This window comes from Dermacentor variabilis, chromosome 5 (genome assembly GCF_050947875.1).
Source record: "Dermacentor variabilis isolate Ectoservices chromosome 5, ASM5094787v1, whole genome shotgun sequence".
Classification (NCBI taxonomy): Eukaryota; Metazoa; Arthropoda; class Arachnida; order Ixodida; family Ixodidae; genus Dermacentor; species Dermacentor variabilis.
Genome location: NC_134572.1, coordinates 193,527,805 through 193,554,348, shown reverse-complemented (window position 1 = coordinate 193,554,348; position 26,544 = coordinate 193,527,805). Strand labels below are relative to the sequence as shown.

General features: G+C 49.1%; 1 protein-coding gene across 3 annotated transcripts in view; it reads left to right on the top strand.

Annotated features, from left to right (window-relative positions):
* pyd (zonula occludens-like protein polychaetoid) overlaps positions 1–26,544 on the top strand; it is a 468,585-nt gene that overhangs the window by 273,032 nt on the left and 169,009 nt on the right. For all 3 annotated transcript variants that reach the window (XM_075693885.1, XM_075693886.1, XM_075693884.1), the window contains exons 11-12: positions 1,413–1,857; positions 8,266–8,313. In XM_075693885.1, coding sequence (XP_075550000.1) covers positions 1,413–1,857; positions 8,266–8,313 — 493 coding nt within the window. The remainder of the gene's footprint in view (positions 1–1,412; positions 1,858–8,265; positions 8,314–26,544) is intronic.

The window sequence follows — 26,544 nt, the reverse complement described above, 5'->3', positions numbered from 1 at the left end:
ACAAAGTTTTGTCATGAGTACTTGGTAATGAACTCTTTCAAATTAGCTTTGCATTTCAGTTCCTTTAGGCAGCAGAACTGAGAATTGGGCGAGTTGGATTGTTGTGGCTGAGCAGTGGAATACGCAACAGAAGACATGGCTAGGACACACTCGTCCTGTGTAGGACTTTGTCTGCCACACAGTTATCATGGATAATTTGTGCCTCCGGTTGGCGTGTACAATGATCAGCTTTTGTCATGTAGTGCTTCAACTCACAGTGTGGCTGACAGTACGCTCTGCCACAATAGATGTTCTGCCGTCTTGGAAAGTCCCGAGCAATCTACCAGTGATTCTGGCTTTGGTGCCATTGCAGTGATGCTTGTGTGGATAAACACTAGAAATGCACAGAGGTGTGGTGGTGGTCTTGGCAAAGGACATTACTACCAACAGGCATGCCTTGTACCACTTATCACCGCTGTAGTGAGCACACCTCAAGCCACAGTGATCACTGTCAGGAAAACGCCCCTAACCATTTATTCGCACCTCTATTTATACATTTGTATACGTTATACAGATTCAGTACTGAAGAGAACAATGCGCCAGAATAGTACGCAGCTCTGCCTAAGCTATACGGCACCACCTGAGCTATATTAGCAGAACCTCATTCGTACATTAAAAAAGAAAAAAAAAAAGAATAAAAAAAATCTGGAGGAAAAGTTTGTTAACTGGGAAAACATACGATCCGAAGGAACTAAAAAGGATTTGATAGACTCAACTATTGTTGTTATCCACGTAATGTGAAGCATCGCACAGATCTTTGTGGCACGAGACACCGACGCGCATCGTGCTGGTTGTGCCTTACAGCAGTGAGCGCCATGTTTCAAAGAAGTGGGAGATCATTGTACAAACGCATATGCATCAGGGAAAGCTTAATGGGCGTAACCTTCTTGGTCGATACGTTGTCTGCTCTGCCATGTTGCTCCCTCAAAAAGCTTTAAAATGGTGCTCTTGTCCTCCATTGCACCATCGTGCGAAAGATTTACTGTTGCTTTTTCTCTAATTTAAAAAGATGCAAATTTGTAGTGGCTCTCCCATGCCTGCTATGTATCATTTAGTATGCAATTATGCCATATTCCCACTAGGTACATATTAAGGAGGTTCCGCTGTATACTTATGTGTATACTTTGTACTAAACCAGTTATAAGTTTAGTTTAGTTTGCTTCTATGTGTTATGTCTCTTTTTGGGGCTAATGAGTTGGGGGGAATGACGTTGAAAATCAAGAGCTCGATGACATCTCGTCTTGTCCAAAGGAAAAGATGATGTCGACCTTAAAGAAAAATAAAAAATAAACATACACTCGCAAGGCTCTCACCGCTTCGCCAGGCGAGCTTTCGACGACCTCGAGCCATGATCTTTGTTTTGTAATGCGCAGGTGAATGGCGTGGACGTACGGTGGGCGACCCGTGAGGAGGCTGTCCAGCTGCTGGTGCAGCTCCAGGGCCCCGTGCAACTTCTCGTGCAGTCTGCTCGTGAGGAGTACGAGGAAGTGGTGAGCAGCCAAAAAGGAGACTCGTTCCACGTGCGAGCACACTTCAGCCACGAGCCCACCAATAAGGGCGAGCTGGCATTGCACCCGGGTGAGGTGTTCCGCGTGGTGGACACCCTGCACAATGGCACTCTGGGCAGCTGGCTTGCTTACCGCCTTGGCCGCAACCACCAGGAGATTCAGCGCGGCCTCATCCCGAATGCAGCACGTGCTGAAGAACTGGCTGCGCAACAGGCCAGGCGCAGAGATGCCGACACCAGCCGTACCTCTTTCTTCCGGCGCCGCCGGAGGGCTGCTCGTGCCAAGAGCGGTGACCCCTGGGAGGACCCGGGTGCGTTCACTTTGTGTTCACCGATTGAGCTGCTCTCGTGTCTTTCAACACCTGCTGGCTCACCATCTAAATTGTCACGCTTGAAGGACAGACACTACAGTAGGATGTCGACGATATGAATCTTGAGGGACGGTGAAAAAAATTCAACTTGTCCAAAACTCATGTCACCCAAAAACGTAAAAAAAATCTAGAAATTGCAGCCTTGGTCAAAATTTTTCATTATTAAATTTTTTTTCGCAACCACAATACCTCCCATTAGTTCATGGCAAAATATTAAAAAGAAATGTACAGCAGAGTTTGAAAAAAACTGCACTTTTTTTGTGCGTTGTCTTTGGGAGGTGCTATCGCACCACTGGCTTTCTTATGACACAGCACCGTGATCTTGTTAGCGCCATAAACACTGGAGATCAGAACTTCACATCATTGCAGCACCATATTTTCTTACTCAGAAGTAAAATTAAACAATAATAAGTAAGTCAGCGGGAAAATGGGAAATTACTGTTACAATTTGTTACTGTAGTCAGGTGGTGCGCAGGGAATGCTCCTATCGGCTGATGTGAATTTGAATAACTGACACGCTTGTCTCATGCACATTTTGGCAGCAGTGAGCTGCACGCTTCGTGTATTCTGAGGCTAACATTTAAAGATCTGCCTGATTGTCTTGAGTTTATTTCTTTGCTCCCTCCTAGCTGCTACCTACATCATTTGTGTAAGATAAGGGAATCTGTTTAGTTTTCTTTGCAGCGGTGAAGCTACTTCATGTTGTGTGATTTGACGGGTGTAAAGATAAAAAAAATTCGAATTGTCACCAGGCATCGAAGACAACAGATGCAATAAAGTACAAAGATAAGGCTACCCCTAGAAGCAAATGCCGCAAACACAGTCCCTGAAAGATTTCGCATGCTGCTTCTGGCAGCCCCGTGGCCCATCGTGTGTGATCCGGGAGGGGGGGGGGGCACAATTGAGCCAGCTTGTTGGGATTCGAAAAGACAACTGGAATGCCATATCTGGTAGCCACCTTCTTGAGGTTATGGCTCACGTGGTATACATAATGGACTACCCCTGGCTTAATACACTCCCTTTCCTTCAAGTGTGTTTTCGCACTTGCAGCGCTAGTTTTCAGCTCCTGCAGCAGAGACTCAATCAGGGAATTTAAGACAGACTGAGGGTAGCTTGCGTTTAAAAGTGGCTCAATTTGATTGCAAAAACTTGCCTGAATCATATGCACCCATGACTTGCGCAGAGCCAGTTCCAGGCCAATGTAAGGCGATTCCACGCTTCACAGTCTTAGGGTGTGCTGAGTCATATTGTAACAGTTCTTTTTTACCTCGAGGGAGGTATGCACAGCAAACATGGTCACTCGAAATTGTTAGGTTAACGTCTAAAAACTGCAATGTACTGTCCTTCGGAAGCTCATTACTAAAATTAAGTCCTTTTGCGTTTGCTCTAAAAACGCCTTTAACTCCTCGACCACTTCATGGCATGGCAGAGGGCACCTATTGTCAACAACAACTAAAAAAATCAGTGTATCTAAAAACTTTAAGAATATTAGGATGAGATGAAGTAAAAACACATTGTAGTGCATGGTCAAAGTCGGATAAAAAGATGTCGCATAATACAGGTGCTACACGTGAACCAATGCAGATGCCCTTTTTCTGTCAAAATATGCCATGTTCAAAAGTTACAAAGGTGCAGTTGAGATAAGCTTCCAAGTGGGAAACAAAATTCCAAGCCGACATTTCCATTTTAGGCACAAAACCATCTTCGCCACTTTCATCAATGCACTGTTTAACGGCTTTTAGAAGCTCAAGATGCGGAACCGAGTAAACAAGGTCACTTATGTTAATGGAGAACACATAACCTCTTTCTTGGCTGCCGGGGAAATATTCAGAAACTTCATCCAAGTTTCTAGTCAGGAAAGGGTCATTCAGTTCAAGAAGCTGCAGGGCTTTTAGCAAAAAACTATTGACTTGATAATGCCACGTGTCCCGTTCACTAATAATAATTCGAAACGGGACATCAACCTGATGTGTCTTGGCACTGAAGAAAGCTGTACGAGAACCTTTTTTACTCTTTTTTGATCTGTTTTAGCTAATCTTTCACAGCCAATTTCTTCACAGAATGAAGTCATGGTTTCCTTGATTTTTGATAAGCTGACTCTAACAGGCTTAAAATTCTTCTTGACGGTGCTTTTTCGTTAAAGGGTTGCCTAGGCAGAGCCAGAAAAGCACCTTCCGTATCGGGCTGCATGGGACAGAGTTTGTTGCAGCACTCGCACCTGATGACCAGTTCCGACCTTGGGGGCAGCTGCGCGTAGGCTGTCTACACCATCTAGCAGGCAACGCTCGCACTGTTCCTGAGGTGCTTCTCTTACGACTTGCCGATTCCACGCTAGAAGTTCTCGTGCTGGAACCTGAGGCTCAAGACTACGTTTTGGTCACTTATTGAGAAGGTTGAGAAGAAAAGGACTGCCACCACGTGAACTCACTGCTATCTTTGATTTTGTAATTCCGTCCTGGGGCCACATCAAAAGAATGTGCAAGATTCTACGTTCGGAGCTGGGCCGTCAAGTCTGGCTTTTCAACGATCTTCTCAGTGCATGTACGACACCCTGCATGGGTGGCTACAAGTAAACTAAAGGACTACCGGAAGATCGTGAGCACTGCCATAGAAACAATGTGGAACAGTATGCGGTCTTGCCTTCTGAGGAGTGCGAACAAGGCAACCACCAGAAAGAGACGGACGCAGAGACTGATGGTTATTGGTGAAACCAATATTCTAGGCAATATAGCCAACCTATACTGTACACCTTACTGTGTATACTGTAACCTTCAACTGTGTTGAAGGGGTGGTCTACGAGATACCCCTAGACTTCATCAAGTCCTACGTTGTACAAATGGGACATTGTATTAATGACAGACTGAAGGAGCATGCTAATAGTATTGGTAAGTGTGACAATGCGCATCTTCCTGTGCACTGTAAAGCCTGTTGTTGTACACCATGCTTTGAGCAAGTTTTGATTCTTGGCAAAAGTAGGGACCAAACTGCAAGAGAGTTGTTGGAAGTGTTTTATATTCAAAAGGAAGGGTCTGATTGTGTCAGCGATACATCTATCCTATTGTATTCTGCAGAAGTGTGCTTTCTTCAAAGTATGTTATCATGACCATGTTGTTCTATGTCACACCTTGCTCTCTGTGCGTACGCAGAAGTTGTCTTTTTTTCTATATGTTTTTGGGGCTGTCATAAAACAATTGGTAGTTTGGAACTTCACTGTCTTCTTTTTTATGCCCCTTTTCACAAAATGTATTTTGCGCCACAATCAAGTATACCGGAAAGAAACTGTAGCGCCTGTGTCGACAATCAAAGACAGCCTTATCTTCCCGATAGGAATGCTGGCTCGAATATCTTTTACCGAGGTATTGCAATCGCTGCTTTGAAGCACCATGACAGTGTTGGCCTTCTCAGGTTTTCTAACGGCATATTTATTTTTCTCTGATTTGCACATGCTTGAAAACTGGCCAATTTTTTCGCAAGAGCGGCAACGCTTGTTCTGGCCGGGCATCCAGATGAGTTGGCCATATGCGATGACGAGCCACACTTGTAGCAGCTTCCTTGCGGAGAGTTTGACCTTTTTTGCAGATTTTGATTTTGAATGTTGTTCACACAGCTATGTGCGAATTCCCTGAGCTCTTGTTGCGTTTGCTCAATTTGCTTCCTGATATCAATAGCACACTGCAGCGTAAGCGAAGACCCTTCATGAAGCATGCGTTCAGATGTTGTTCGTGAAGAAGTGCCTTCCAGCAATTGGTCTCAAATTATGCACTGCCGAAATTGCAAGTTTACTCAAGGTCTCAAAGACTGTTTGTAAATGCTTGAAAGGTTTCACCAGGCAGTTGCCGTCTTTGGCGAAACCATCACCACTCTACCAAATATTCATAGCGCTCGCGAAATATGTGTCCAGTGCAGCAAGGGTGGCTTTGAAATGGTCCCTCATGTTCTCGGTCTTGGCGTCCGCGGTCGTGTCTGCTCCTTCTACAAGGGATGCTGTAGAATATTCGCTGGCCTTCAACACCAAGCGAGTTTACCAGAATTTCCCTGCGCCCCTTGGCTGCAGTTGATCGCCGCCAATGGCACAGCCGGGTCACCTGGTGCAGGCAAGGAAGGGGGCGGTGCTGGAGAGCACCCGAGCGTCATGGCTCCGACACTGTCCCTCGTCACCAATAGTGTGACACAGGCTGGACGCACGACACTGGATCACGCAAACATTGCATATTACATCAGCATTTATTCGTCACAGTCAAGCCATTTATATATCAAAGCATGTTGAATCACAATGACGATATGTGTACTAGAAAAACAACACTGAAACAATGAAGAAGGGTACTGCAATATATTTACTATATTTAAGGATTTCATACCTCATTTGTCAAAGTGGTACATACCCATTTTATAGGATTGGCTAACAATGTGCACACACCTAGGGTTGCCTACCCGGCAATTAATTCCACAAAAATTAAATAAATCAATGGAGCCATTCAATATAATGTGCTATTCCGTTTAGAGGTAGCTGTGCTTTAGAAATACCATGATTCGACATGCAAGAGCAGGTTTTATGTGAAATTTTATTTTTTATTACATCAAACAGAAGTGTGCTTAAAGGCGCAACTTTTTCAGTCAGCATTCGCTTGTACAGTGAAACCTCGTTAAACAGTAGTTGGCCGGAGCTCAGAAAAAGTAGTTACTAAACGGTGTAATGCTTAACCGAAATAGCGTGAGATCACCCACTTACTTGTCAGAAATGGAACTCAGACAGAATGCAATGAAAGGGCAAAATACATGCAGTATTTATTCACTTCATTCGACAAAAGTCTGTTATTTTCGTTTGACGCTACCATGGCCTAGCAGCGATGACATCGGCCTCAAAGTCACTTAAGCTGTGAGCCAGCTTTTCCACCAGCCCCCTCTTTTCGGCAAACACCCGCATGAGGCTGACGTAACGCACGTCATCTGTCACTGTCGAGCCTGAACCGCCTGTGCCGTCGCCTTCCGTGTCATGCTCGCCACTGTCATTAGGTGACACTTTGGCAGCAACAGAGGCAACTGTAGCGTCCCACCCAAAGGCCGAGAGGCCTAGCGTCCGGGAGGGTGACGCAGTGCAGGAGACGCTTCTTCCGAGCAAGAAGGTCTGGCCAATGTGGTGTTTATTCAACTTACATAGCATTTCAAGGACAGGTTGCATCATGCCATTGGCTGTTACACAGGTGGCATGAGAACACTTGATTGATGGTACACAGGCGGTGGGATCACATCTGATTGGCCTAACGAATTCATACAAACGCACAGACAAGGAGGTCACGGCTCCCTCATGCGGACATTGGATATAACAGTGGTAGCGAGTGCTACTTATGACGCCAGAGGACAGCACGACACAACAGCAACGATGGCAAAAAGTTGAACCTCGAAAAGTCAAACCTCGTAGCTGACATCGTTTCGCGGTCCCAGCAGCACTGCCAAGCATCTTTTCCTTCGCCTTCCAAATGCCACACACCGCATTCAGTGGTAGATCCCTCTCATGTGCCAGCGCCGACTTCTTTGTGCCACGTTCGATACCACGAATGATGTTTAGTTTCTCTTCTATGCTGAGCACCCGGTTTTTGTTGTGAGCTTCGGCATGACGCGAGTGCTAGGCTCTCTGGCACGGCACCGAAATGATGCTGATGTTGATGTGGCTTCACCGTTCCAACCACCTTCTGCGTTTTGTTCTCTGAGGCTTGTTCTGCCGGGCTGACCTCGTGAAACGTGGACGCTGGGCATCTAGTTCACTTCTTTGCTCTCTCCCTTTGCTCATTTCCTAGCATTTGCACATGCTTTCTCCTCTCCTTCAGAGTCTAGCTGACTACTCTTCTTGCATAGTGCCATCTGCTGAGGCCTGTGGAAACAATTCCACAGGTTGCTTCCATGTGTGCATGCACTGTACTGGTGGAGAACAGTGGTGGTGGCAGTGTGGAGCTGTCGGGGTGGCATGCATCGAGCTTGTCGTCTGCTAGAAACTCGGGCCGGCAGTGTCTCCACTTGACAGCGATGAAACAAAAAGTTATATGAACATAAATAAAGAAACACAAATGAACACATGCCCCTGCTTTTTCTGCACGTATGCTAAGAATTTGTACATGTAGCTAGAGAAAGCAGACGAAAAATAAATTAGTATGAAAAAGCACAGTAGAAGTACACATTTTCACATCTGAATGTCTGCGCTTATTTACAAGCTACACCTACCTGCTCAATTCTCTGATGAATTATGAATGAAATGAACAAAATTTGGCACAAAACAGTTAGCTGTCTCTCAGAGAATGATGTTTGTGCAATCATTTGCTTCAATTAACTTGTGTTGAATCTGTTTCTTTGCAGAAGGCTTGTCCAAATTTCCAGCCTACGAGCGTGTGGCCCTGAAACACCGTAAGTACTTCCGGTTAGGCATTGGCTCTGTCAGTGTTCTTAAGGTATCCCCATCTAATCACATCAGTCACCGTAAGAACCTTTGTGTGATAAAGACCTGAACATGAGTGGCATGTTGTGAAAAGAAAAGAAATTTGCCTGATTATTGTATGATCACTCATAATTTAAGATGAACTTGCGTGACATATTATTTATACGAGAATCATGCAGTGTTGGCATGACTTCAACATTGGCGTCTTCTCATAAGAAGTTTTGGATGTAGGCTTGCATGTTTTCATGCCAGCTTCTAGTCAAGCCTGAAATCGGAGGTAATTAGAATCCAGCGTGAGACAAGCCACAGCCTAGCTGCCATTGTACTATTACGCCTAGCTATAGTGATCACTGCTTTCAGCTGCACTCTGAATGAATGCCAGTGGTAGCACTGCTGTACAGAAAATAAATTGTCTAAATTACACTCTGGCACTCTTCGTGAGCAGCAGGTGCACCAGTGGTGCAGGCTTCTGCTCTCAGGTCGTGCATGCTTGTTGGTGTTGCACGTGCAGACATTGCAGCTTGCAAGGCACATGTCTTCTCAAAACTTTCATGATGCACTCTTGTCAATTTCAGGGCCCGTGGTTGACCGTGAAAAGCATGTCAATGTTTGGAAATGGCCTTAGAGAATGATGATAGTACATAGGACAGAAAATAGGACAACACATGACCATTGTCTGTTGTCAGTGTGATGCCCAAACATGCTCAAGTGGCTCCTAATTTGCTTCTGATGGCATTGACAAGCTTTCTTGTTTTGCAATAAGTGAAGCTATGACTGAGTGTATAAGAAAAAAAAAGCGCATTATACTTGGTTTTTATGGTAAACGGGACCATGCTCTGAAGTAACTGTTTTATATTAGCCCTTTGACGGTTGAATGTTTTAGCATAAACTGTGGCCCTGTGGTCAACTTTCTTTAAGTGCAGATTCCCGTTGTAGGAAATGATTTAAAACTGATCAATACAGCAAGAATTAATTGCAAGCAATATTTTGTCTGAAGAACACTAGCAGTGTACACACAATATCCTGTACTCGAAGAGGACGAGAAAAATGTCTAGCAAAGTACAAATTCTGCTAGACATAAATTGATAACGTAAATAATTGATAATCGATAGACATAAACTGATAAAATTGATAGCCCTAAGGATATCAATCATGACTGCGTGCGCCCAAGTATATGCGTGAATATGTGAATGGCAATCAAAAGGATAACCACAACCGTAGGCAAAGAAAAAAAAACTTATTAGTATCTCTGAGCTTTGGCCGTGCCATGCTGCTGGAAACGCGATAGTGGCAGCCGTAAGAGACGATAGCATCTGTTCAGGGGCGCCGAATGACGACACAAGGGACTCTTCCTGTAACAACAAAAATAACCCTTATTTCTGTCTGCCCGTTATATACTTGTGGCAAGGTGCCACCCCTTTGCTCTCAGCACCACCTCGTAGCTGCAAATTTAAGCACCAGGTGGGGACCAGTACGTCTTGCTTCCCAAAATAGCTACAGATTCAACCTATGCAGTGGTCTCATTGCACAACCGTATCGCGTTCACTTCCGTTTATCATGTTGAGGCAAACTTCCTTCAATAGGCAGTCCCTCCATTTCATACAAGGAAGGTGTGGCCACAGGTTGCACAGGCGATGGGCAGGAAGAACTCTGTAGCAACATTCCTGGTGTTGATGGCGAGGCTACAGTCCGTCCTTGGATATTCTGGCCTGCTGAAAAATGCGACTTGTGGCAACAATTCCTCTGCAGAACGCTGCTAGAAGTCTCAACCACATACGATGAAGGTCACTGAGCAGGGCTGAGGACACGAATGCTGCAACCAATGTCCTTGATCCACACATCGTTGCCTGGTTTCAGAGGACTCGTAGCGGTTGCTGTGTTTTGCCTGTTGCACCTTGGCCACAGAATCCTGTGCCCTGAACTTTCCATGATTGGCATTGCCGGTAGAAGTCGTTCTGGTAGCCCCGGAAGGTTACTTTGCAGTTTTCGTCCCATAAGTAATTGTGCTAGACAGAAGCACAAACTCCAGGTGTGTCTTGGTAAGCGGGAAGGGAAGCAGGTCCTTCATGGTCTGTACCATGCTTTCTGCCTCACCATTACTCTGAGGGTATCAAGGGCTGCTTGTCTCGTGGCGGAATACATAAGATCGAGCAAACGCGGCAAAATCTTTGGACACAAACTGAGGTCCATTGTCTGTCTCCATGGCGTCTGGAACCCCAAAATGGGCAGAACAACTCTTCACAGCACGAATCATTGCCGGTGCTGACGTAGTCCTTAGTGTGACTACTTCAGGGAATCTGGAATAGTAATCGATGATCAGGACATAGTCAAGTCCTTTAAATTGGAACAGGTTGATTCTCAAGCATTGCCATGGTCTTTCCAGTGTCGTAGTTGGTGTCAATGGCTCAGAAAGCATGACTCAAGTCTCGGCACAATTGGCACATAGAGCCACAAGGTGTTCAATATGCAGATTGCAATTTGGCCACCAAATGCACTCTCAGGCACGTTCTTGACAGCGGCGTACCCCTTGATGCTTTCGTGCAGCAGTGCGAGGATGTCCTATTGAGCAGATGGAATGGCGATACGGCGATCCAACAAAAGCAAGCCATTGTACACACTCAGTCTGTCTCTCTCTTTCCGGTACGGTGGTATGTGGGTTGATACTCTGCTCTTGGGTGGCTGGCCTCTCTCACAATAGAGAGTTTTAGAATAGGGGCCCCAAACGTTTTGGGGCCCCAAAGAAATAGCGTCGACGCCACTGCGCATGCGCAAGCCGCAAACTCCATTTGGGTTTTGCGTTGGGAACGCTATTTCACCGATTTAGCGGGAGCCCAAATAGCGGCCCCAAAAGCTTTGCGTCGGCAAACATGGCGGCACCCATCGAAGCGACGGCTCTAACCTAGCACAAAACTGGGTTCGATTCGCGGTAACGCGTGAAGTTCGCAAGCTAGGAGAAGTGAATGCGGTTATCGTTTTCTCTCAACTAGCGTGTGTTATTAAGATTGACTTATTCCCGCTGACCACATTCCAAAATTTCCTCGGATTATCTCTAAGAAGGAGCGGGAGCGTGTGCTGGTAGAAATTTTGTTTTGCTTCATACGAAGTTTGTTTATAATCCGACTTAGCGGTGGCGTAAGCATGCCAGTGTTCGGCCGTTTGAGTTGCCTTGGCCCACCGGGATAGTCTTTTTTTCTTGTTCAGTAGGTGCCGCAGACGCGCGTTAAACCACGGGGCATGAGAGTTGGATATAATGCGTTTCTGAGGGATGAATTCATTAATTAAAAAATTGACTTTATCTTTGAATAAGGTCCAATTTTCATCAATGTTGCGTGTGTGGACACTTGGAATGAAGTCAATGACAAAATCCATTAGTTTGCAGTTTATAGATTCAAAGTCAGCGTTTTTATAGTCTCGGATAACTTTTGGCATTTTGGTAATGGGAACAGATATGCACAGCTCAAAATAAATGAGGCAACCATCACTCAAATCAGGTAAATATCTTAAACATGAAACAAGCTGCGGTGTAATAGTGAGAAGGAGGTGAAGAATGTTAGCAGATTGGTCCGTAGATCGTGTAGGCTGAAGGACACGTTGCTTAAAATTAAAATCCATACAGAGGTTGAGGAAGAGAGAGCACTCAGATGAGCAGTCCGATGAGGGAGGAGAGTCATGCCAGTTATTTGCTGGAAAATTGAAATCACCAAGAAGGAAGAGTGGACATGAGGGGAACCGGACAATTAACTCATTTGATACGTCATGTAAATCTGAATTAAATGTTAAGGGTGAACTGGGCGGGCGATAGCACACACAAAAAATAAAATCACGATATCCGAGAGTGACACCCGTACACACGATTTCCAAACGAGTAGCAATATCTATCACACAACAACTCAAGCCGTCACGTACGGCGATCAACACTCCGCCACCAGTACGCGAGATACGATCACAGCGAAAAAATTTGAAAACTCTTTCACATTCAAGGATTTCATAGTCTGCAATGTCACTCGAGAGCCAAGTTGCAGTCAAGATAACAATGTCAGCTGAAAACGAGTCAATGGCTGAAGACAAGTCATCACGTTTGTTACGCACACTGCGCACATTAGAAAAAAGGAAGGAAATTGGTTTAGCCACCGGGCGAGCAGATAGCTACAGCGATGAAGTACAAGCGGCGAATGAGGCATTCCCGGTAGTATTCGTGGAAGCCAAAACAGATGTGCCTCTGTTCTTGCTGGAACGACTTTCGGCAATATCTCCTTCACAAACACGATCGGTGGATGAACAATAGACATAGCACTTTTTCTTGATGAACAATCGGTTCAACCGCAAGAGATACTTCTCTCCCGAAGCCTTACCGAAATCAACCAACTTTTTGCGGGACTGGCGTGTGGCGCGAGAGAAGTCTTCACTGAATGATACTTTGGAATTTTTGAACTTTGTACGTTGCGATATAATCTTGTCTCTTAATTTGGGAGAACCGAATTTAACTATAATGGGGGGGTCGACTTTTCTCCGAGACGTACGAGCCCAGTCTGTGAGCACGATGAATACCTTCGTCGGGAAAAGATAGATCCAGCTTTTCTGAAAGAATTTTTCGAACGTGTTCTTCAGACTCTGCCCATGTTTCAGAGCTAGTGTCCGGGATACCGAAAAATATCAGGTTATCTCGACGGGAGCGATCCTCGAGATCGTCTAGCCGTGAATTTATTGCACCTGACTCCGCACGAACTGCTTCGGATATGGCATCGTTGAGCGCAGGAACACGTTCACTGCCCAGCGACAGTACCTGGGATTCGACAGCCGCAAGCCTGTTAGTAATGTCGCATACTTTCTGCTCTAGCTCAACTTGGTTCGCCTTAAGCTGTGTTAAAGTATCCATCAACTCACTGTGACGGGCATCCGATTTTTCAGACAGGGCAGCAATAGCAGCTAGCACATCGGCATTTGGATTAGTATCAGTTGGTCCCGGGTTTGACTTAATGTCGCCTGCTAACATCAAAAGTTTAACAACATGAATACAATCACATACTGTAGAAACTAACACTAGTGGGCAGGGAAAGAGCAGCATACAAATGTTGCTGGTACGTTTAGCATGCAAGGAAGGACAGTCACCAACCTGCACAGCAAGGAAGCAGAACGGATTGTCAAGTGTGCGCATGGTAGTCGCTCTTTCCTGCCCACTGAAGAAGTAATTGGAATTGCAGGCTTTTATATGTTCGGTTGATGCTGATGATTTGCCGGGGCTGCAAGGTGGCGTTGGTCGCAGTATAACGTTGGCGAGAGCGTTAAAATCTTTGGTCCAATTTGCTGCCACAGAGCACGGTGATGTTGCAGCGATGTCGGCATATCCCCTGGCTGGTGCAGATAGCCATGTGCCAAGAAGAACGGGAATCTGTACATCTGAACTGGTTTCCATGTCATCCAGTTCCTTCTTCGCGTGCTTGAGCAAAGGGAGGGGTATTCGTCTTGGAACACTTATTGAAAAGGGACAAGCATCTGGAGAAAGGCGGGTGTGGTATTCCTCTTGTACTTGCCTCAGTCCATGAAAGGTTTTGGTCTGAGTTGACAGAATGCTCTCAGTCAAGTTCAATAATTGAACAACACCTAAGTCTTCGAATACTGGTAGTCCCAGAAGATATGTCGTCTGATTCTTGACAATGTACAGTGTCTGCACAGTCACCCTGTTGCGTCACTCCAAGGTTGCATTGAAAGTTCCCTTCACGTGCAACCTAAGGTTTCTGGGACCGGATACCTCGGCTTCCACTTCGGCCAACACAGCAGGCAATCCCAGTAAGGAAGGTCAAGCTAACATTACTTCTGTTCCCGAGTCTGTTTTTAAACTGTGCAAGGTGGCCATTCACATGTATATCAGTGTATCTTGCCTGATGCATACTAAGCACACGAAGTTCAACAGAATCCAACAGTTCTTTCCGCTTCTTGGCCATGCAAACATCAGCGAAGTGACCCTGCTTCTTACAGAAATTAAATGTAGCCTTACAAGCGGGGTATTCGTTCTGTTGGTGGTGACAATGGCCACAGTAATGGCAAATTGACTGAGTTGGTTGCGTCGACTTGCTACAGCATGACAATGCCACGTGGACGTCTAAGCTATTGAAAGCTGCACTCTCGCGGAAGCTTGCACAGGAGAACGCTCTTTCTCGGCTTCCTCATGCACACGTGCTTGGCACAGCGCTTCTTCCACCGAAAGTTTCATATATCGGCACAACTTTTCATCCCACAATCTCATGACGAACTGAAAAACATATATTTCAGCCTTAACGATGGTGCACGTGTTTGGTATGAGAACCGTGCAGATGCCCTAACTTCATGGGCAGAATTCAAACGTCAGATTCTTGAGACGTATGCAAGCCCTGATCGACGAGAGCGAGCTGAGCGGGATCTCCAGTCCCGTATACAATTGCCGAATGAAGGTGTCGCAATCTATGTCGAGGACATGACGTGTCTCTTTCGACGAGCCGACCCCAGCATGTCGAAAGAAAAGAAGGTGCGGTACCTGATGCGCGGAGTGAATGAGCAGCTGTCCAGCAGTTTCGTACGCAGTCCTCCCAAGACTGTGTCAGAATTTCTTTCCCACGGCATCACCATGGAACAGACTCTTCAGCAGCGGGCACCGTCATGCGAACGCCAAGTGAACGCTGACTTACCTACGGACTTCTTTGGAGCTCTCGGGGGCCATGTCAATTTCTTTCGAGAGCTCATTCGTTCTGTAATCCTGTAAGAACTCCAGAAACTGTCGGTACCCTCACAGCCGATGCTCAGCTCCTTGTCCAGCATGCCGTCCAACGTGATGAAGCCCAGCATGCGTTAAGAGAACCACCCTTCAACACAGAAGCTCGACCGCTAAGCACTGAAAGCCCCCGTATGTCATATTCGCAAGCTTTGAGGCAACCTGCCCCACCTTCTTCCCCCCTTCACATCGCGTGCCCGGTCATGCTACAGCCCATCCGAGCGGCCTCGTATTAATGGGACCACCGACAGGTCCTAAGGAAATAAGACGTGTGGCGGGCACCTGATCACCGTCCCCTTTGCTTTCACTGTGGCGAAGCTGGGCATGTCTACTGACAGTGCTCCTATCGAGAGCTTGGACTACGCGGATTCTCAGCAAACTCGCCACAACCTAGGTTCGGCCAGCGACCTCCTGAAATTGAAGAATATGTTGCCCAGCAGCGCGGATACCCATCAGCTCAATACCAGTCACGCTCCCCTTCGCGGCGGCGGTTTTCTCCAACTCGTCGTACATATTCAAGCGTGGTGCAGGGTCGGTCGCCCAACCCGCGCCGGGAAAACTAACCACAGCGGCCTTCGGGGGCGAGGCCACTCAGTCTGGACGTGCTCAAGGACCCCTACAGACGCGTACGCAGACCGATGATACATCGACGACGACAGTACCTGCTGATTATGGAAGAAGAATTTCCTTGGACATTCCTGTACTGCTCGACGGTCGTGAATTGACTGCTTTAGTGGACACTGGAGCGGATTATTCTATAATCAGCGAAAAACTGGCCACCCTTCTGAAGAAAGTGATGACGCCTTGGAATAAAACGCCAGTTCGTACAGCTGGCAGGCACATCGTCACACCAGTTGGCATGTGCACAGCACAAATACAGATTCGTGGCTCCACATTTATTACCAGCTTGACCATTGTCCCTCAGTGTTCTCGAGACCTAATCATCATCATGGACTTTCTCAGGGAGCACAAAGCTATCACCGACATTCGACAACGTCTCATCACTTTCTCGGCAAAGAGCGCCGCAACGACGACCAACACCATCCACCCTCGAGCATCTCTTCATGTCATCGACAATGTTGTCACGTTACCACTGCGTGCAAGTGTAGTGGTTCAAGTGGCACATGACAGACTCTTACCCAGTGAAGCGGTCGTAGAAAGCAAGCGCTCTCTCCTGCTTTCTCAAGGTGTTTGCGTAGCAAGAAGCCTTATTGATCTCCATGATGGCCACTGTGAGGTTCTTGTCACGAACTTCAGCTACAAACACCGGCACCTTTTCCCCGGTACTGTCATCGCCTACGCCGACCCAATCGCCGATGTCACTGAGTGTTTTGTTTTTGAGGCACTCGGCACTGCTGAAGCACTTCTACGCAACGTCGACATTAGTTCAACGCTTCCTGAAGAGAACAAACAACCCCTGTGCAAGCTGTTGCTTGAGTGCCACTCTTGCTTTGCACGGTCGTCGAAGATACTTCAAACATCAATTATGGAACGTTGTATCATCACCTATGACAACGTGCCCCCCATACGGCAACAGCCTTGTCATGTTTCCCTGACCAAACGACATGCGATTCAAATGCAGGTGAAGGAAATGCTTCAAGACAGTGTAATACAGCCTTCATACAGTCCCTGGTCCTCACAAGTCATTCTTGTTAAAAAGAAAGATGGCACGCTTTGGTTTTGTGTTGCCTACCGGAAGCTAAACAACGTCACAAAGAAATACCTGTGCCCATTGCCCCGTGTCGATGATTCTCTAGACAGGCTGAGGTGCGCAAAGTATTTCTCCTCCATCGATCTGAAAAGTGGCTACTGGAAAACTGAAGTAGATGAGCGGGACCACGAGAAAACTGCTTTTGTGACTTCGGACAGCCTTTACGAATTTAGAGTACTCTCTTTCAGCCTCTGTTCTGCTCCAGCCACATTCCAGCGAATGATGGATACCATTCTCACTGACCTCAAATAGAAAAGCTGCCTCGTCTATGTTGATGGTGTCATCTTTTCGGAAACTTTTGACGAGCACCTTCGACGCCTTTGGAATGTACTTGAAGCCATTCGATCGGCTGACCTTACACTCAAGCCAGAGAAATGCCATTGTGGTTACAAGGAACTGAAGTTCCTTGGTCACGTAGTGAGCACGGCAGGTGTTCGGCCCGATCCTGAGAAGACTGCTTCCATAGCTGCTTTTCCCGCTCCAACCGACAAGAAAAGTGTCCGACGATTTTTGGGTTTGTGTGCATATTATCAACGCTTCATAGAAAATTTTTCGAAGATTGCAGAGCCGCTATTTCACCTTACGCATGATGACATGCCGTTCCTCTGGACTGATGAAGAACAGACCGCCTTTGCGGAGCTACAACGTCGGTTGTCTTCGCCTCCTGTGCTTGGTCATCTTGATGAGGATGCTGACACAAAAGTACGCACTGACACCAGCAATATTGGTCTCGGAGCTATCCTGGTGCAACGGCGACACGGGACTGAACGAGTTATCGCCTACGCGAGCCGCACTCTGTCACGTGCCTAGTCCAATTATTCCATCGTAGAGAAGGAGTGCCTTGCAATTATTTGGGCTACTACAAAGTTTAGGCTTTATCTCTATGGGCAGCCATTTAAAGTTGTTACCGATCATCACGCTTTGTGCTGGTTGACCAACCTCCGAGACCCTTCTGGACGATTGGCACGTTGAAGCCTGCAACTCCAGGAATTTAACATCACCGTTGTATACAAGTCAGGCAAAAAACATGAAGATGCTGACACGCTATCATGAGCACCTGTTGAATCGCAGAATCCTGACGAGGAAAACGACAGCACCTACCTGGGAGCCCTCAGTGGGCTGGATCTGCTCGCTAAACAGAAATTGGATGCTGAGTTAAGGCCCATCATCGATCACTTTGAAGACGGCATTGCATCCATTCCTCGCCCTATTTCGCCACGGTTGTTGTCATTTTGCCTATGAGAGGGCATCTTATACAAAAGAAACAGGTGCCGGCGACAAACCACATCTTCTAGTAGTGCCTTAACCCTTTCCCGACGACATCCTATTAGCCTGCCATGACGAGCCGACATCTGGTCACTTAGGCTACTCAAGGACCCTGGACAGCGTATGACAACTGTACTACTAGCCTAGACTGACTGCTTGCATCAAACGCTATGTGAAAGGATACCATGAATGCCAACCCCACAAGTCATCACCCTTCAAGCCTGCAGGCCTTCTGCAACCCATCGACCCTCCGCGTACGCCGTTTGATCAAGTTGGAATGGACCTTCTTGGACCATTTCCCTTGTGTTCCTCCGGCAACAAGTGGATCATTGTCGCAACTGATTACTTGATGCGTTACGTTGAGAGGAAGGCATTACCACGCGGAACAGCATCTGAAGTTGCCCAGTTTTTTATGCATCACATTGTGCTTCGGCATGGCGCACCGTCATTCATCATCACTGACCGAGGGACAGCATTTACGACGAAGCTTCTGGACGACATCTTCAAGTTGAGTTACACGAGTCATCAAAAGGGCACTGCATACCACCCTCAGACTAACGGCTTGACAGAAAGACTAAACAAAACACCGGCAGACATGATCTCTACGTACGTGAATGTGCAGCACAAAATGTGGGACGAAATCCTGCCATACGTAACGTTTGTGTACTACACTGTCACGCAAGAAACTACACGATTCACGCCTTTTCACCTCATTTATGGTTGACATGTTCAAACTATGCTAGACACCACGATTCCGTATGAAGACATCGATCAGCTCGACCAGTTAGGTTCTGACGTCGAGGAGTTTATTTAGTACGCCGAGGAAGCACGTCAACTGGCCCGTGTGCACATATGACAGCAGCAGTGTACAAATGCAATAAGGTACAATCTCTACCATCAACAAGTTACCTATAAGCCTGGTGACCAAGTTTAGGTTTGGATCCCCATTAGACGGCGAGGCCTCAGCGAGAAACTCCTGAGCAAGTACTTTGGATTATTCACAGTACTAAGGTGTAAGCGACATGAACTATGTAGTGATTTCAGACGGAGACCTGCTGTCGCCCAAGTGCCATTTATCACACACAGAGACTGTACATGTCATCCGCCTCAAGCGGTATTTTACACGGTGATGTTAAGTGTACTGGTGAAACAAACTTTTTTTTTTTCTGTCGTCATGTCGTCCTCCAAAGAACTACGAAGCGTTTCTTTTTTTTCTTTTTCTTTTTCCCGACCACAGAACACAGTTTTTGCCTTGTGTGCATGTCCGCATGTGTGCTAGCGCATTTCTTTTTTTTTTTTCTTTTGTGTCTTACCTAATTTGTGTACTTTCTGTGTACTATCACGCTCAGTATGAGCTACACCACGCCAGCGCGTGGCCGAGCGCTCTACAAGGTTGTACAGTGGCGCCGATTGTGCCATGTTTTCGAGGTATCTGGAGAGGGTGTAGCTGTTCCAGCAAGCGCGCTGGAGCCCCTCGTCCCCGTTTATCTGAAGGACACTTTATCTGTTTCTTGTTCACTTTTTCGCTGAAGCAGAAACTGCAAGGTCATGCAGCACTTTTGCCACCGACCAGACGTGGCGTGCGAAGGTTATCAAAGACTGAGCGCTTTCTTCGTTCAAGAAGGGCTGTGTGTTTAGACGTGATTTTAGCACTGATAATGCGCCTCAGCGTCCAGCGTAAAGGCGGAAGCAGTCACGCCGTGGACCATGCATTGTTTTTGACAGAGTGTTAGCATAGCCCCGGTGCTAATGCGGCAACGCGTTGCCATTGCTGCCATCGCCGTTCTCCCTACTAGCAACATTTCGCATTTGGCCGGAGCAGCCTACTTTGTTCATTTGCCGCAACTCCTGGGGACATGCACCGTCTTCATAAACTTCCCACCGTGCGTGATGGCTCTAGAGCTCACCACGCCTTCTTAAGATGCATTAAATGGTTCCGAAATTTGAGTGCACTATCACTATCACTGTGTGCAGCGGTGGCGTAGAGGTAGAACACCCGCCTCGCGTGCAAGAGGTCCGTGGTTCGAATCCTGGTGCCGGCAATTTTCCACCGGATAAAAAAAAGAAGAAAAAAATCCGTGTGTTGATAAAATTACACAAACAGGCCTGGAGTGTGGCCTGATCCCGGTGACCAGAACCGGTAACGCACTCCCTCACCAGAGCAGGATTGGCCACCCTGGTGCAGTACTTGGCCACAACCTCCTATATGAACACAACAATCAAACCCCGGCCCTCAGTCCCCAGCAGCTGCGAAGCAACTGACCACGGCGGCGGTCAGACCTGCGGCGCAGCAGAGGGTGCTAAGAATCACTGGCTCCGGACAGGCCGCCATTGGAATATGAACCTGGCAACGTTTAACGCTAGAATGTTATCTAGTGAGGCGAGTCTAGCAGTGCTATTGGAGGAATTAGAGGGCAGTAAATGGGATATAATAGGGCTCAGTGAAGTTAGGAGGCCAAAAGAAGCCTATACAGTGCTAAAAAGCGGGCACGTTTTGTGCTACCGGGGCTTAGCGGAGAGAAGAGAACTAGGAGTCGGATTCCTGATTAATAAGAATATAGCTGGTAACATACAGGAATTCTATAGCATTAACGAGAGGGTGGCAGGTCTTGTTGTGAAACTTAATAAGAGGTACAAAAGGAAGATTGTACAGGTCTACGCCCCTACATCCAGTCATGATGACCAGGAAGTCGAAAGCTTCTATGAAGATGTGGAATCGGCGATGGGTAGAGTGAAAACTAAATACACTATACTAATGGGCGACTTTAATGCCAAGGTAGGCAAGAAGCAGGCTGGAGACAAGGCAGTGGGGGAATATGGCCTAGGCACTAGGAATAGCAGGGGAGAGTTATTAGTAGAGTTTGCGGAACAGAATAATATGAGGATAATGAATACCTTCTTCCGCAAGCGGGATAGCCGAAAGTGGACGTGGAGGAGCCCGAACGGCAAGACTAGAAATGAAATAGACTTCATACTCTGCGCTAACCCTGGCATCATACAAGATGTGGACCTGCTCGGCAAGGTGCGCTGCAGTGACCACAGGATGGTAAGAACTCGAATTAGCCTAGACCTGAGGAGGGAACGGAAGAAACTGGTACATAAGAAGCCGATGAATGAGTTAGCGGTAAGAGGGAAAAAAGAGGAATTCCAGATCAAGCTACAGAACAGGTATTCGGCTTTAACTCCGGAAGAGGACCTTAGTGTTGAAACAATGAACGACAATCTTGTGGGCATCATTAAGGAGTGTGCAATGGAAGTCGGTGGTAACTCCGTTAGGCAGGATACCAGCAAACTATCGCAGGAGACGAAAGATCTGATCAAGAAACGCCAATGTATGAAAGCATCTAACCCTACAGCTAGAATAGAACTGGCAGAACTTTCTAAGTTAATCAACAAGCGTAAGACAGCTGACATAAGGAAGTATAATATGGATAGAATTGAACATGCTCTCAGGAATGGAGGAAGCCTAAAAACAGTGAAGAAGAAACTGGGAATTGGCAGGAATCAGATGCATGCGTTAAGAGACAAAGCCGGCAATATCATTACTAATATGGATGAGATAGTTCAAGTGGCTGAGGAGTTCTATAGAGATTTATACAGTAACAGTGGCACCCACGACGATAATGGAAGAGAAAATAGTCTAGAGGAATTCGAAATACCAAAGGTAACGCCGGAAGAAGTAAAGAAAGCCTTGGGAGATATGCAAAGGGGGAAGGCAGCTGGGGAGGATCAGGTAACAACAGATTTGTTGAAGGATGGTGGACAGATTGTTCTAGAGAAACTGGCCACCCTGCATACGCAATGCCTCATGACCTCGAGCGTACCAGAATCTTGGAAGAACGCTAACATAATCCTAATCCATAAGAAAGGGGACGCCAAAGACTTGAAAAATTATAGACCGATCAGCGTACTGTCCGTTGCCTACAAACTATTTACTAAGGTCATCACAAATAGAATCAGGAACACTTTAGACTTCTGTCAAGCAAAGGACCAGGCAGGATTCCGTAAAGGCTACTCAACAATAGATCATATTCACACTATCAATCAGGTGATAGAGAAATGTGCCGAATATAACCAACCCTTATATATAGCTTTCATTGATTACGAGAAAGCGTTTGATTCTGTCGAAACCTCAGCAGTCATAGAGGCATTGCGGAATCAGGGTGTGGACGAGCCATATGTAAAAATAGTGAAAGATATCTATAGCGGCTCCACAGCCACCGTAGTCCTCCATAAAGCAAGCAACAAAATCCCAATAAAGAAAGGCGTCAGGCAGGGAGATACGATATCTCCAATGCTGTTCACAGCGTGTTTACAGGAGGTATTCAGAGACCTGGATTGGGAAGAATTGGGGATAAAAGTTAATGGAGAATACCTTAGTAACTTGCTATTCGATGATAATATTGCCTTGCTTAGTAACTCAGGGGACCAATTGCAATGCATGCTCACTGACCTGGAGAGGCAAAGTAGAAGAGTGGGTCTAAAAATTAATCTGCAGAAAACTAAAGTAATGCTTAACAGTCTCGGAAGAGAACAGCAATTTACAATAGGCAGCAAGGCACTGGAAGTCGTAAGGGAATACATCTACTTAGGGCAGGTAGTGACGGCGGATCGGGATCATGAGACGAAAATAAACAGAAGAATAAGAATGGGCTGGGGTGCGTTTGGCAGGCATTCTCAGATCATGAACAGCAGGTTGCCATTATCCCTCAAGAGAAAAGTATATAATAACTGTGTCTTACCAGTACTCACCTACGGGGCAGAAACCTGGAGGCTTACGAAAAGGGTTCTACTCAAATTGAGGACGACACAACGAGCTATGGAAAGAAGAATGATAGGTGTAACGTTAAGGGATAAGAAAAGAGCAGATTGGGTGAGGGAACAAATGCGAGTTAATGACATCTTAGTTGAAATCAAGAAAAAGAAATGGGCATGGGCAGGACATGTAATGAGGAGGGAAGATAACCGATGGTCATTAAGGGTTACGGACTGGATCCCAAGGGAAGGGAAGCGTAGCAGGGGGCGGCAGAAAATTAGGTGGGCGGATGAGATTAAGAAGTTTGCAGGCATGGCATGGCCACAATTAGTACATGACCGGGGTTGTTGGAGAAGTATGGGAGAGGCCTTTGCCCTGCAGTAGGCGTAACCAGGCTGCTGCTGCTGCTGCTGCTGCTGCTGCTGCTGCTGCTGCTGCTGCTGCTGCTGCTGCTGCTGCTGCTGCTGCTGCTGCTGCTGCTGCTGCTGCTGCTGCTGCTGCTGCTGCTGCTGCTGCTGCTGCTGCTGCTGCTGCTGCTGCTGCTGCTGCTGCTGCTGCTGCTGCTGCTGCTGCTGCTGCTGCTGCTGCTGCTGCTGCTGCTGCTGCTGCTGCTGCTGCTGCTGCTGCTGCTGCTGCTGCTGCTGCTGCTGCTGCTGCTGCTGCTGCTGCTGCTGCTGCTGCTGCTGCTGCTGCTGCTGCTGCTGCTGCTGCTGCTGCTGCTGCTGCTGCTGCTGCTGCTGCTGCTGCTGCTGCTGCTGCTGCTGCTGCTGCTGCTGCTGCTGCTGCTGCTGCTGCTGCTGCTGCTGCTGCTGCTGCTGCTGCTGCTGCTGCTGCTGCTGCTGCTGCTGCTGCTGCTGCTGCTGCTGCTGCTGCTGCTGCTGCTGCTGCTGCTGCTGCTGCTGCTGCTGCTGCTGCTGCTGCTGCTGCTGCTGCTGCTGCTGCTGCTGCTGCTGCTGCTGCTGCTGCTGCTGCTGCTGCTGCTGCTGCTGCTGCTGCTGCTGCTGCTGCTGCTGCTGCTGCTGCTGCTGCTGCTGCTGCTGCTGCTGCTGCTGCTGCTGCTGCTGCTGCTGCTGCTGCTGCTGCTGCTGCTGCTGCTGCTGCTGCTGCTGCTGCTGCTGCTGCTGCTGCTGCTGCTGCTGCTGCTGCTGCTGCTGCTGCTGCTGCTGCTGCTGCTGCTGCTGCTGCTGCTGCTGCTGCTGCTGCTGCTGCTGCTGCTGCTGCTGCTGCTGCTGCTGCTGCTGCTGCTGCTGCTGCTGCTGCTGCTGCTGCTGCTGCTGCTGCTGCTGCTGCTGCTGCTGCTGCTGCTGCTGCTGCTGCTGCTGCTGCTGCTGCTGCTGCTGCTGCTGCTGCTGCTGCTGCTGCTGCTGCTGCTGCTGCTGCTGCTGCTGCTGCTGCTGCTGCTGCTGCTGCTGCTGCTGCTGCTGCTGCTGCTGCTGCTGCTGCTGCTGCTGCTGCTGCTGCTGCTGCTGCTGCTGCTGCTGCTGCTGCTGCTGCTGCTGCTGCTGCTGCTGCTGCTGCTGCTGCTGCTGCTGCTGCTGCTGCTGCTGCTGCTGCTGCTGCTGCTGCTGCTGCTGCTGCTGCTGCTGCTGCTGCTGCTGCTGCTGCTGCTGCTGCTGCTGCTGCTGCTGCTGCTGCTGCTGCTGCTGCTGCTGCTGCTGCTGCTGCTGCTGCTGCTGCTGCTGCTGCTGCTGCTGCTGCTGCTGCTGCTGCTGCTGCTGCTGCTGCTGCTGCTGCTGCTGCTGCTGCTGCTGCTGCTGCTGCTGCTGCTGCTGCTGCTGCTGCTGCTGCTGCTGCTGCTGCTGCTGCTGCTGCTGCTGCTGCTGCTGCTGCTGCTGCTGCTGCTGCTGCTGCTGCTGCTGCTGCTGCTGCTGCTGCTGCTGCTGCTGCTGCTGCTGCTGCTGCTGCTGCTGCTGCTGCTGCTGCTGCTGCTGCTGCTGCTGCTGCTGCTGCTGCTGCTGCTGCTGCTGCTGCTGCTGCTGCTGCTGCTGCTGCTGCTGCTGCTGCTGCTGCTGCTGCTGCTGCTGCTGCTGCTGCTGCTGCTGCTGCTGCTGCTGCTGCTGCTGCTGCTGCTGCTGCTGCTGCTGCTGCTGCTGCTGCTGCTGCTGCTGCTGCTGCTGCTGCTGCTGCTGCTGCTGCTGCTGCTGCTGCTGCTGCTGCTGCTGCTGCTGCTGCTGCTGCTGCTGCTGCTGCTGCTGCTGCTGCTGCTGCTGCTGCTGCTGCTGCTGCTGCTGCTGCTGCTGCTGCTGCTGCTGCTGCTGCTGCTGCTGCTGCTGCTGCTGCTGCTGCTGCTGCTGCTGCTGCTGCTGCTGCTGCTGCTGCTGCTGCTGCTGCTGCTGCTGCTGCTGCTGCTGCTGCTGCTGCTGCTGCTGCTGCTGCTGCTGCTGCTGCTGCTGCTGCTGCTGCTGCTGCTGCTGCTGCTGCTGCTGCTGCTGCTGCTGCTGCTGCTGCTGCTGCTGCTGCTGCTGCTGCTGCTGCTGCTGCTGCTGCTGCTGCTGCTGCTGCTGCTGCTGCTGCTGCTGCTGCTGCTGCTGCTGCTGCTGCTGCTGCTGCTGCTGCTGCTGCTGCTGCTGCTGCTGCTGCTGCTGCTGCTGCTGCTGCTGCTGCTGCTGCTGCTGCTGCTGCTGCTGCTGCTGCTGCTGCTGCTGCTGCTGCTGCTGCTGCTGCTGCTGCTGCTGCTGCTGCTGCTGCTGCTGCTGCTGCTGCTGCTGCTGCTGCTGCTGCTGCTGCTGCTGCTGCTGCTGCTGCTGCTGCTGCTGCTGCTGCTGCTGCTGCTGCTGCTGCTGCTGCTGCTGCTGCTGCTGCTGCTGCTGCTGCTGCTGCTGCTGCTGCTGCTGCTGCTGCTGCTGCTGCTGCTGCTGCTGCTGCTGCTGCTGCTGCTGCTGCTGCTGCTGCTGCTGCTGCTGCTGCTGCTGCTGCTGCTGCTGCTGCTGCTGCTGCTGCTGCTGCTGCTGCTGCTGCTGCTGCTGCTGCTGCTGCTGCTGCTGCTGCTGCTGCTGCTGCTGCTGCTGCTGCTGCTGCTGCTGCTGCTGCTGCTGCTGCTGCTGCTGCTGCTGCTGCTGCTGCTGCTGCTGCTGCTGCTGCTGCTGCTGCTGCTGCTGCTGCTGCTGCTGCTGCTGCTGCTGCTGCTGCTGCTGCTGCTGCTGCTGCTGCTGCTGCTGCTGCTGCTGCTGCTGCTGCTGCTGCTGCTGCTGCTGCTGCTGCTGCTGCTGCTGCTGCTGCTGCTGCTGCTGCTGCTGCTGCTGCTGCTGCTGCTGCTGCTGCTGCTGCTGCTGCTGCTGCTGCTGCTGCTGCTGCTGCTGCTGCTGCTGCTGCTGCTGCTGCTGCTGCTGCTGCTGCTGCTGCTGCTGCTGCTGCTGCTGCTGCTGCTGCTGCTGCTGCTGCTGCTGCTGCTGCTGCTGCTGCTGCTGCTGCTGCTGCTGCTGCTGCTGCTGCTGCTGCTGCTGCTGCTGCTGCTGCTGCTGCTGCTGCTGCTGCTGCTGCTGCTGCTGCTGCTGCTGCTGCTGCTGCTGCTGCTGCTGCTGCTGCTGCTGCTGCTGCTGCTGCTGCTGCTGCTGCTGCTGCTGCTGCTGCTGCTGCTGCTGCTGCTGCTGCTGCTGCTGCTGCTGCTGCTGCTGCTGCTGCTGCTGCTGCTGCTGCTGCTGCTGCTGCTGCTGCTGCTGCTGCTGCTGCTGCTGCTGCTGCTGCTGCTGCTGCTGCTGCTGCTGCTGCTGCTGCTGCTGCTG